General features: G+C 43.9%; 1 protein-coding gene across 1 annotated transcript in view; it reads left to right on the top strand.

Moving 5' to 3' along the window:
- Nucleotides 1-12,537, top strand: part of LOC140428142 (integral membrane protein 2B-like) — a 41,893-nt gene that overhangs the window by 16,202 nt on the left and 13,154 nt on the right. The window contains exons 3-4 of the mRNA XM_072514254.1: nucleotides 2,378-2,587; nucleotides 2,758-2,868. Of these exons, the coding sequence (XP_072370355.1) occupies nucleotides 2,378-2,587; nucleotides 2,758-2,868 (321 nt within the window). The remainder of the gene's footprint in view (nucleotides 1-2,377; nucleotides 2,588-2,757; nucleotides 2,869-12,537) is intronic.

Here is a 12,537-nt window from a genome sequence, read left to right as displayed (position 1 = left end):
CCACCTAACCTACACATCTTTGGGTTGTGGGCGTGAAACCCACGCAGACACGGGGAGAATGTGCAAACTCCACACTGACCGTGACCCGGGTCCTCCAGCACCCTTCCTTTGCTACTCTCTGCCTTCTATGACCTAGCCAGTTCTGTATCCATCTTGCCAGCTCACCTCTAATCCCGTGTGACTTCACCTTTTGTACCAGTCTGCCATAGGGCAGCACGGTAGCATAGTGGATAGCACAATTGCTTCACAGCTCCAGGGTCCCAGGTTTGATTCCCGGCTTGGGTCACTGTCTGTGCGGAGTCTGCACGTCCTCCCCGTGTGTGCGTGGGTTTCCTCCGGGTGCTCCGGTTTCCTCCCACAGCCCAAAGATGTGCAGGTTAGGTGGATTGGCCATGTTAAATTGTCCTTCGTGGCCAAAATTGCCCTTAGTGTTGGGTGGGGTTACTGGGTTATGGGGATAGGGTGGAGGTGTGGGCTTCGGTAGGGTGCTCTTTCCAAGAGCCAGTGCAGACTCGATGGGCCGAATGGCCTCCTTCTGCACTGTAAATTCTATGAAATCAGTGCCGTAGGCAGCAGTGGTAACCATTGCGCCACCCTGTTGCCATTCTATAGTGACAGTTGGTGTTTAGTAATGAGCTTGAAATTCCCAGCAGACCATTTACAAAAGTATTATACCTGTCTGTTTTATATATACAATTTAAAAATGGAGCAGTAGCTGTTAAGATTTTCTGAGATAGGAGAAGGGAAACTAAATAAACTCAAGGTATTTATTTTTAAAATTCTCGACCCCCTATTGTCATACAAATCTGATTATGGTTGGTGAGAAATGCAACATCACGTACAATATCATTTACAATCAATTGTATGAAAGGCACTCAATGGATGTGCAACAATTAATTGCCAAAAAATGAGTCTAATAATCTAGTTGCTGGAGAAAATTAACTATTGGGTTTTGGTTACTTTTTGTGAGACACTGATCGAGTTTGTGACCTGCTGCACCCCTTGGAGATATCAGTTGAAGGATTGTACACAATCATTGTCCTTTCACATTTGTACTTAATTGTGCCACAGTTGCAAAGCACAATTTGTCCAGTTGTATCTGTAAAATGAGTGGCATAGTTATAGGCCAAGGCAGTATTCTGTTATGGCATTTCTGAAGTCATGGCAGCCATGGATGCAGAGCAAAGCTCTGTTCTGATACTATTTCAAGTCATCTCAAACTGGTATGAGAAGGAATTTCTTCAGCAGAGGGTAGTGAATCTGTGAAACTCTTTGCTGCTGAAAGCTTTGGAGGCCAAGGTCTTTTTAGGACCAAGATAGATGTGTTCTTGATTAGTAGGGGCATTGGGTTATGGGGAGAAGGTAGAAGAATCGGGATGAGAAACTTTTCAAACATATTTGAATGGTGGGAGCAGACCCGATGGGCCGAGTGACCTAATTCTGCTCCTATGTCTTAATGGTCTTATTTACCCTTTTTTTTTTTTTTAGAATAGCAGGGACAACAGGGCTGCCACACAGTGAGACTGAATTTCTGTTGCCCAAGTTGTACTTTGAAAGATCATAGAAATTTACAGTTTAAAAAAGAAAGGGAGCATCTATGTTTGTGCCAGCTGAGGCAGAACTATCCAGCCTAATCCCCCTTGTAGCCTTTATTCATAGCCTTGTAGTTTGTGGCATTTCAAGTGCGTATACAAGAGCACAGTGAATGATGACCAGTATAAATGTTAAAGGTGTTCTTTCATCTGCACCTTGTCGACGGTCAAAAGGGAGAACACACCTTGTGTTTGAAGCTGAACCGTTGACAGCAAGTCCCTTTTATTAAGTTGTTCCGTTTTAACATTGGTCAGTTGATAGGACTCATTGTGATTTAGCATCAGCTTAGTTTTAACATTTCTTGCTGCGTCTAATGTAGGGTCCCGTGTGGTCGTGGCTAACTCACTCAAGCTGTACTTGCTGCTTCTTGCCATTCATCTTGTGAGCCCTCGGTGCTTATTGTAAGCTGTTGGCAACTTGAGATTGGCTTTCATTTGGCTTGATCAGATCTTAGCTGCTAAATGAATTCCAAATGGAACTTTATTTCCGTTTGGTGTTTGCATTCATCTCCTCTATGACATTTAATTTCTGACTTTTATCAGTACACTTTTGGCAGGAAAGGAGACCCTGTAATGGGAACTACACTCCTTGCTAGAGTTCTGTTGTTGGGGCTTGGTCCTGCTGTAATACTCATCCGGAGATAGTTTGGCTTTTTTTGATTTCCTTTTGAACCTTGCTGCCTGGATCATGTTGCCATTCTCTCGCAAAAATAATCAAACCCACAGTTAATAACAGTTATAATGAAACTTCTAACATTTTGGTTTCTCATGCTAATTTCTTCCAGGAAGGTGATGTTTTCTTTTGTGGCCTCAAGTACAGTGATCCTAAAGACTATCTTGTCCCAGATATTGATGCTGATCCACCAGTAGCTTCATACCAATTGATAAAAGAAAATATCCGTATCCTGGAGGATGATGGAGTTGAACTGATTAATGTTCTTGTACCTGAATTTGCTGATGGTGATCCAGCAGATATTGTTCATGATTTCCACAGGGTATGTATTATTGTTGTGTTGCGTTTTGGTTTATTCCATGAACTCTTAATGGACGACTAGTTTAATGAATTGTGGTATTTGTCCATCGACTTGTTCTCCCAGTCTATCATGGTTTGTAAGTTACAAAACCAAGTGAAGCTGGCTTGAGTGCTCTAAAATTTCTTTCCTAGGGTCTGACAGCATACCTGGATCTCACTTTGAACAAATGCTACATGATTCCACTAAATGCAACTATTGTCATGCCACCACAAAACTTGTTTGAATTGCTAATCAACATCAAGGTATGTAAAGCTCAAAATTACAACATACGCTCTGGATGTAAACAAATTTCTTAATGAGGAAAATTGACCCAAAGTACAAATTTACTTTGTGGTTCAGGTCATTTAGAACTGATTCAAACTAAATGGCAGAAGGATTAGAGGAGACATGAGGAAAAGCATTTTTACACAGAGGATGGTGGGTGTCTGAAATTTGCTGCCTGAGTTGGTGGTGGAGGCCCAGACCCTAAACCCGTCTTAAAGTACCTGGATGTGCAAAATGCTGTAATCTGCAGGGCTATGGGCTGTGTGCAAGAAGATGGGGTTAGAAAGGGCACCTGGGTGTTTGGCAGCATGGACATGATGGGCTGAATAATTGTATAAATTAGGACCCAATCATTTTTTCCAATTAAGGGACAATTTAGTGTGGCCAATCCACCTACCCTGCACATCTTTGGGTTGTGGGGGCGAAACCCCCACAAACGCGGGGAGAATGTGCAAACTCCACACGGACAGTGACCCGGAGCCGGGATCGAACCTGGGACCTCGGCGCCGTGAGGCAGCAGTGGCACCACTGTGCCACTGTGCTGGCCTAAGATGGGCCGAATAAAAATCTTTATTGTCACAAGTAGGCTTACATTAACACTGTAATTAAGTTACTGTGAAAAGCCCATAGTCACACTCTGGTGCCTGTTCAGGTACACAGAGGGAGAATTCAGAATGTCCGAATTACCTAACAGCACGTCTTTCTGGACTTGTGGGAGGAGACCGGAGCACTCTGAGGAAACCCACGCAGACATGGGCAGAACATGGAGGCTCCGCACAGACAGTGGCCTGAGCGGAAATCGAACCTGGGACGTTGGCACCGTGAAATCATAAGTGCTAACCACTCTCTATAGCTCCCTCCTGTGCTGTATCATCCCTATGGCTTTGTGAAGTTTGGAAAATGTATCTAATATACCTGATTCTCCTGTGGCATTCCACAAATTTCTTGAATTTTAAGAGGCCCAGAACAATCTGGTCTGTTGTCAAGGGGAGGAAAAGATCCATTGACTGCAGGAGTAAGTATATATGCAGATGACATGCATTTCTAATTTCTTGCTGTTGTCCAGTGGAGGAAAATTTAGTGAGATACCAGAACTCTTGAACTGTACAGTTTTCAGATTCGGTGAATGGCATCGGTATAATCAGGTGTATTGATGACATTTACATTTACAGAGGGAGATAGAGGAGCAGATATGCAAACTGATCCAAGGACGATTCATAAACAATAGGGTTGTTGTGGTGGGTGATTTTAACGTTTCCTATATTGACTGGGACACAATGCTGGAGGAATGGATGGAGTAGAATTTGTAAGGAGCATTCAGGGGAGTTTCTTGAAACAATATGTAAATAGTCCAACTCTGGAAGGGGTCATATTAGACCTGGCGCTGGGGAATGAGCCTGGCCAGGTGGTTAAAATTTCAGTAGGAGATCATTTTGGGTACAGTGATCATAATTCTGTAAGTTTTAAGCTGTTTATGGAAAAGGACAAGAGTGGTCCTCGGGTGAAGGTGTTAGAATGGGGGAAGGCTAATTACAACAGCATTAGGCAGGATCTGGAGAGTGTTTACTGGGCAAGGCTGTTCGAGGGAAAATCAACATCCAGCATGTGGGAGGCTTTCAAATGTCAATTGATTAGAATTCAGGACCGGCATGTACCCATGAGGGCGAAAGATAAGGGTGGCATGTATAGGGAACCCTGGATAACCCTTGCAGAAAAATACTTTTCACAGTACCTTGGTATACGTGACCATAAACAAATCCAATCCAATAACGAGGGATATCATGAACCTTGTCAAAAAGAAAAAGGACACACTCGTAAGGCCTAAAAGGCTTAGGACAGATGAAGCTCTTGAAGAATATAAAGAAAGTAGGAAGGAACTTTAGGAAGGCTAAAAAGGGTCATGAAATGTCATTGGCAAACAGGATTAAGGAAAATCCTCAGGCGTTTTATACATATGTAAAGAGCAAGAGGGTAGCCAGAGAAAGGGTTGGTCCATTCAAGAATATTGGAGGGAATCTATGTATGGAATCAGAGGAAATGGGAGAGATACGAAATGCCTCGGTATTCACCAAAGAGAAGGACTTGGTGGATGAGGAGTATAGGGTAGAGTGTGTGGATATTCTGAGTCATGTTGATATTAATAAAGAGGTGTTGGACATCTTAAGCATTAAAGTAGATTCACCAGGGCCTGATGGGATCTACCCCCAGAATACCGAGGGAGGCAAGGGAGGAAATTGCTGGGGCCTTGACAGTAATCTTTGTATCCTCGTTGGCTGCACGTGAAGTTCCAGAGGACTGGAGAGTAGCTAATGTTGCTCCATTGTTTAAGAAGGGCAGCAGGGATAATCCAGGAAATTTATAGGCCGGTGAGCCTTGTGTCCGTGGCAGTGAAATTATAAGAAAAGATACTTAGAAACAGGATTTACCCAAATTTGGAAACAAATGGACTTATTAGTGATGGACAGCATGGTTTTGTGAAGATTAGGTCGTGCCTCACTAATTTCGAGTTTTTCGAGGAAGTGCCAAAGATGGTAGATTAGGGAAAGGCAGTAGATGTTGTATTCGTGGACTTCAGTAAAGCCTTTGACAAGGTACCTCATGGTAGACTGGTACAAAAGGTGAAGTCACATGGGATCCGAGGAGAGCCGGCAAGTTGGATACAGAACTGGCTTGGGCACAGAAGACCGAGGGTAGCAGTAGAAGGGTGTTTTTCTGGTAGGGAGGCTGTGACTAGCGGCGTTCCACAGGACCTTTTTCGTTCATAGTGTACACAAAACATAGAGTGCCGAAGGAGGCCATTCGGCCCATTGAGTCTGTACCGACTCACTTAAGCCCTCACTTCCACCCTATCCCTGTAACCCAATTACCCCTCCTAACCTTTTTGGTTACTAAGAGCAATCTATCATTGCCAATCCACCTAACCTGCATGTGTTTGGACTGTGGGAGGAATCCGGAGCACCCGGAGGGAACCCACGCAGACACTGGGAGAACGTGCAGACTCCGTACAGACAGTGACCCAGGAGGGAATCAAACCTGGAACCCTGGCGCTGTGAAGCCACAGTGCTACCCACTTGTGCTACCGTGCTGTACACAAATGATTTGGAAGAAAGATGTAGCTGGTCTGATTAGTAAGTTTGCGCTTGACACAAAAATTGGTGGAGTTGCAGATAGTGAAGAGGATTGCCAGAAGATACAGCAGGATATAAACTGGTTGGAATCTGTGCGGAGAAATGGCAGATGGAGATTAATACAGACAAGTGTGAGGGGGTAATGCACTCTGGAATGCATGTAGGAATTACACAATAAATGGTAGAACTCTTGCGAGCACTGACGGGCAGAGACTGGGCGTGCATGTCCACCGTTAACAAAGTGGCATTAAAAGTAGATAAGTCCCCAGATAAGGTGGTCAAGAAGGCATACGGCATGCTGGCCTTCATTGGTCGGGGCATTGAATATAAAAATTGGCAAGTCATGTTGCAGCTGTACAGGACCTTCGTTAGGCCTCATTTGGAATATTGTGTACAATTCTGGTCGCCACACTATCCGAAGGATGTGGATGCTTTGGAGAGGGTACAGAAGCGGTTTACTAGGATGTTGCCTGGTATGGAGGGCATTGGGTATGAAGAGAGGTTCTCACTGGAATGACAGATTGAGAGGCAACCTGATAGAGGTCGACAAGATTGAGTGGCATGGACAGAGTGGATAGTCAGGTGCTCTTTGCTAGGATTGGAGAGTCAAGTACTAGGGGACATAGGCTTAAAGTGCGTGAGGACAAAATTAGAACAGATGTGCAAGCCAAGTTTTATACACCAGAGGGTGGTAAATATATGGAACACGCTGTCTAGGGAGGTGGTGGGAATAGGTACGATAGCATCATTTAAGGGGTATCTAGACAAATATATGAATAGGGTGGGAATGGAAGAATACGGACTCAGTATGTGCATACAGTTTTAGTTTAGGCAGGTCCCATGGTTGGCGCAGCTTGGAGGGTCTCTTGTGTTGTATTGTTCTTTGTACATTTATAGATGAGTTAATAATTTCAGTGAGAAAATGTATTGATTATCATGCTCTATCTACATGATTTATTTTTCTCCATTCCCTAGTGATGGTCTTCCATAATAATTATTGAACTTGCCTGCTTCTCAATCCCCAACCTCCATTCCAGTCAGTGGGTCTGCAGTGCCCCTAATTTTGTGGTCTGTATCAATATTCTGGAAGATTTATTGGTAAATTTTAGAGGAATAACTTTGTGAACCCTAAGTAAAGACCAAGGCCCAGCAGTAGAGAAGAGCAAGAGAAGGTTAAGCAAATCAAGAAGTAGGAATTAGGTGACACTCCTCCCCCCACCCCCGAACAAATTAACTTGTTGGAAGGAAGTGTGCAGCAAAAAGACCGTTCTGTGCAAGGTGAATTGCAGCCAAGCTGGTTGGTGGGCCATTATCATTAACTGATTAAATAATGACACGGTAAATTCTTCTGAAATTTTTTTTGCATTATGATCAAATCTGCGTTTTAGATTTGTTTAGATATGAAGTTGAGGTTGAAATTGGATGAGCCATGATTTGAATGGCAGAGCAGGCTCAAAAGGTCAGTGACCTGCTGCTCCAACTTTGTATGTTCATACTTTGTATAGGTTCTTGTTGGATCCCAACGATGTTACTGGTTAAGGCATAATATCAGCTAAATGACTTGTGTTTTTGCACATTTGCTCCATAAATATGGCAATGTCCAATTTCTATGGGGAAGAGCCAGACCTCATTACAGGGTTTTTAAACAGGATGTACTGCTTTGGAAATTTAGGTACTACGGAATCTCACCCCTTTATTTCTAAAAGCTCTGGGTGTGCATTTGACAGCCCTGCATTGACCTCTTTACCAGTCGAACAGTTTGCAGGGTAGAGCAGAGCCATTTGGATTTGACCATGGACCATTTGGACAGTAAAACATTAAACATTTATTTCCAATGGTTGAAGTAGACTCACTTTGATGGCTTGTACCATGATGGTTTAGTAGCAGTTGTATTTAAAATATTGCTTCTGAAACCAACTGTTCTGTGGGGGTGCAAGATGTAATGCCCTGTTCACTACTTGGTCAATCAATATCTTTTCAAATTTAGTATGGTAATTTTAAAAATTGGTAATGAGGAGGTGCAGACAGTGAGGATTATCACTGGAAGAGTGGTGGGGAAATGAAAGAATTTAAACATTTTTACATACAGTTATTAGAACATGAAGGGGTTATTTGGACAAAGAATGCAAGGTATAAGAACATAAGAACTAGGAGTAGGCCATCTGGCCCCTCGAGCCTGCTCCACCATTCAATGAGATCATGGCTGATCTTTTGTGGACTCAGCTCCACTTTCCGGCCCGAACACCATAACCCTTAATCCCTTTATTCTTCAAAAAACTATCTATCTTTATCTTCAAAACATTGAATGAAGGAGCCTCTACTGCTTCACTGGGCAAGGAATTCCATAGATTCACAATCCTTTGGGTGAAGAAGTTCCTCCTAAACTCAGTCCTAAATCTACTTCCCCTTATTTTGAGGCTATGCCCCCCAGTGGAAACAACCTGCCCGCATCTATCCTATCTATTCCCTTCATAATTTTATATGTTTCTATAAGATCCCCCCTCATCCTTCTAAATTCCAACGAGTACAGTCCCAGTCTACTCAACCTCTCCTTGTAATCCAACCCCTTCAGCTCTGGGATTAACCTAGTGAATCTCCTCTGCACACCCTCCAGTGCCAGTACGTCCTTTCTCAAGTAAGGAGACCAAAACTGAACACAATACTCCAGGTGTGGCCTCACTAACGCCTTATACAATTGCAGCAGAACCTCCCTAGTCTTAAACTCCATCCCTCTAGCAATGAAGGACAAAATTCCATTTGCCTTCTTAATCACCTGTTGCACCTGAAAACCAACTTTTTGCGACTCATGCACTAGCACACCCAGGTCTCTCTGCACAGCAGCATGTTTTAATATTTTATCATTTAAATAATAATCCCTTTTGCTGTTATTCATACCAAAATGGATAACCTCACATTTGTCAGACCCTAGCCCATTCACTTAGCCTATCCAAATCCCTCTGCAGACTTCCAGTATCCTCTGCACTTTTTGCTTTACCACTTATCTTAGTGTCGTCTGCAAACTTGGACACATTGCCCTTGGTCCCCAACTCCAAATCATCTATGTAAATTGTGAACAGTTGTGGGCCCAACACTGATCCCTGAGGGACACCACTAGCTACTGATTGCCAACCAGAGAAACACCCATTAATCCCCACTCTTTGCTTTCTATTAATTAACCAATCCTCTATCCATGCTACTACTTTCCCCTTAATTCCGTGCATCTTTATCTTATGCAACAACCTTTTGTGTGGCACCTTGTCAAAGGCTTTCTGGAAATCCAGATATACCACATCCATTGGCTCCCTGTTATCTACCGCACCGGTAATGTCCTCACAAAATTCCACTAAATTAGTTAGGCACGACCTGCCCTTTATGAACCCATGCTGCGTCTGTCCAATGGGACAATTTCCATCCAGATGCCTCGCTATTTCTTCCTTGATGATAGATTCCAGCATCTTCCCTACTACCGAAGTTAAGCTCACTGACCTATAATTACCCGCTTTCTGCCTACCTTTTTTAAACAGTGGTGTCACGTTTGCTAATTTCCAATCCACCGGTACCACCCCAGAGTCCAGTGAATTTTGGTAAATTATCATTAGTGCATTTGCAATTTCCCTAGCCATCTCTTTCAGCACTCTGGGATGCATTCCATCAGGTCCAGGAGACTTGTCTACCTTTAGCCCCATTAGCTTGCCCATCACTACCTCCTTGGTGATAACAATCCTCTCAAGGTCCTCACCTGTCATAGCCTCATTTCCATCAGTCACTGGCATGTTATTTGTGTCTTCCACTGTGAAGACCGACCCCAAAAACCTGTTCAGTTCCTCAGCCATTTCCTCATCTCCCATTATTAAACCTCCCTTCTCATCCTCTAAAAGACCAATATTTACCGTAGCCACTTTTTTTGTTTTATGTATTTGTAGAAACTTTTACTATCTGTTTTTATATTCTGAGCAAGTTTACTCTCAATCTATCTTGCTCTTCTTTATAGCTTTTTTAGTAGCTTTCTGTTGCCCCCTAAAGATTTCCCAGTCCTCTAGTCTCCCACTGATCTTTGCTACTTTGTATGTTTTTTCCTTCAATTTGATACTCTCCCTTATTTCCTTAGATATCCACAGGCGATTTTCCCCTCTTTTTACCGTCCTTCCTTTTTGTTGGTATAAACCTTTGCCGAGCACTGTGAAAAATCACTTGGAAGGTTCTCCACTGTTCCTCAACTGTTTCACCATAAAGTCTTTGCTCCCAGTCTACCTCATCTAGTTCTTCTCTCATCCCATTGAAATCTCCTTTGTTTAAGCACAAAACACTAGTGCTTGATTTTACCTTCTCACCCTCCATCTGTATTTTAAATTCCACCATATTGTGATCGCTCCTTCCAAGAGGATCCCTAACTATGAGATCCTGAATCAATCCTGTCTCATTACACAGGACCAGATCTAGGACCGCTTGTTCCCTCGTAGGTTCCATTACATACTGTTCGAGGAAACTATCGCGGATACATTCTATAAACCCCTCCTCAAGGCTGCCTTGACCGACCTGGTTAAACCAATCGACATGTAGATTAAAATCCCCCATGATAACTGCTGTACCATTTCTACATGCATCTGTTATTTCTTTGTTTATTGCCTGCCCACCATAATGTTACTATTTGGTGGCCTATAGATTACTCCTATCAGTGACTTTTTCGCCTTACTATTCCTGATTTCCACCCAAATGGATTCAACCTTATCCTCCATAGCACCGATGTCATCCCATACTGTTGCCCGGATGTCATCCTTAAATAACAGAGCTACACCACCTCCCTTACCATCCGCTCTGTCCTTCCGAAAAGTTTGATACCCTCGGATATTTAACTCCCAGTCGTGACCATCCTTTAACCATGTTTCAGTAATGGCCACTAAATCATAGTCATTCACGATGATTTGCGCCATCAACTCATTTACCTTATTCCGAATACGACGAGCATTCAGGTAAAGTACACTTATGTTGGCTTTTTTACCTCTGTTCTTAATCTTAACACCTCGATCAGTAACCTCTCCTAAGTTATATTTCCTCTTAACCTTTCTCCTAATTTTCCTTGTCGTCGAACCCATATCTTCCTGTAACAACCTGTCGCGTCGCTTACCATTAATGTTTTCACTTCCCGTTTTATTTCTTTTAGTATTCCTGGTCCTATTCACTGAGTTCCCCTCAGTCACTGTACCTTGTACTGTCGCCCTTTTTGGTTTTTGACTATGGCTTCTCTGCCTTACACTTTCCCCCTTACTGCCTTTTATTTCTGTCCCTGTTTTACTACCTTCCAACGTCCTGCATCGGTTCCCATCCCCCTGCCACATTAGTTTAAACTCTCCCCAACAGCTCTAGCAAACACCCCCCCCCCCCCTCTAGGACATCGGTTCCAGTCATGCCCAGGTGCAGACCGTCCGGTTTGTACTGGTCCCACCTCCCCCAGAACCGGTTCCAATGTCCCAGGAATTTGAATCCCTCCCTCTTGCACCATCTCTCGAGCCACGTATTCATCCTCTCTATCCTGACATTCCTACTCTGACTAGCTCGTGGCACTGGTAGCAATCCTGAGATTACTACCTTTTGAGGTCCTACTTTTTAGTTTAACTCCTAGCTCCCTAAATTCTGCTTGTAGGACCTCGTCCCGTTTTTTTACCTATATCATTGGTGCCTATGTGCACCACGACAGCTGGCTGTTCACCCCCACCCCCCCCCCCCCCCCCCCCGAATGTCCTGCAGCCGCTCCAAGACATCCTTGACCCTTGCACCAGGGAGGCAACATACCATCCTGGAGTCTCGATTGCGTCCGCAGAACCGCCTGTCTATTCCCCTTACAATTGAGTCCCCTATCACTATAGCCCTGCCATTCTTCTTCCTGCCCAGCTGCGCAGCAGAGCCAGCCACGGTGCCATGAACCTGGCTGCTGCTGCCTTCCCCTGGTGAGCCATCTCCCTCAACAATATCCAAAGCGGTATATCTGTTTTGCAGGGAGATGGCCGCAGAGGACACCTGCACTGCCTTCCTACTCTTGCTCTGTCTTTTGGTCACCCATTTACTATCTCCCTCAGTACCTTTCACCTGCGGTGTGACCAACTCGCTAAACGTGCTATCCACGACGTCCTCAGCATCGCGGATGCTCCAAAGTGAGTCCATCCGCAGCTCCAGAGCCGTCAAGCGGTCTAACGGGAGCTGCAACTGGACACACTTCTTGCACGTGAAGGAGCCAGGCACAGTGGACGTGTCCCTGAGTTCCCACATCGCACACGAGGAGCATGACACTGGTCTGAGATCTCCTGCCATGTCTTAAAACTTCGGTTAACTTCAACAATTACAATTTCCCCCCCCCCCCCAAAAAAAAATTTAAATAAATAAATAAACAACGAAGAAAAAAATAAATAAATATACCAATGAAAAGAAACCGAAAAACAGAAACACTACTTACCAGTCGCAAAAAGCACTTCCTCCCCACCTAGCTTGGAATTCCCACCTAGATTCAAATTCCCAAACTCACTC

Source organism: Scyliorhinus torazame, chromosome 8 (assembly GCF_047496885.1).
Source record: "Scyliorhinus torazame isolate Kashiwa2021f chromosome 8, sScyTor2.1, whole genome shotgun sequence".
Lineage (NCBI taxonomy): Eukaryota > Metazoa > Chordata > Chondrichthyes > Carcharhiniformes > Scyliorhinidae > Scyliorhinus > Scyliorhinus torazame.
This window is presented reverse-complemented; position numbering and strand designations above follow the sequence as displayed.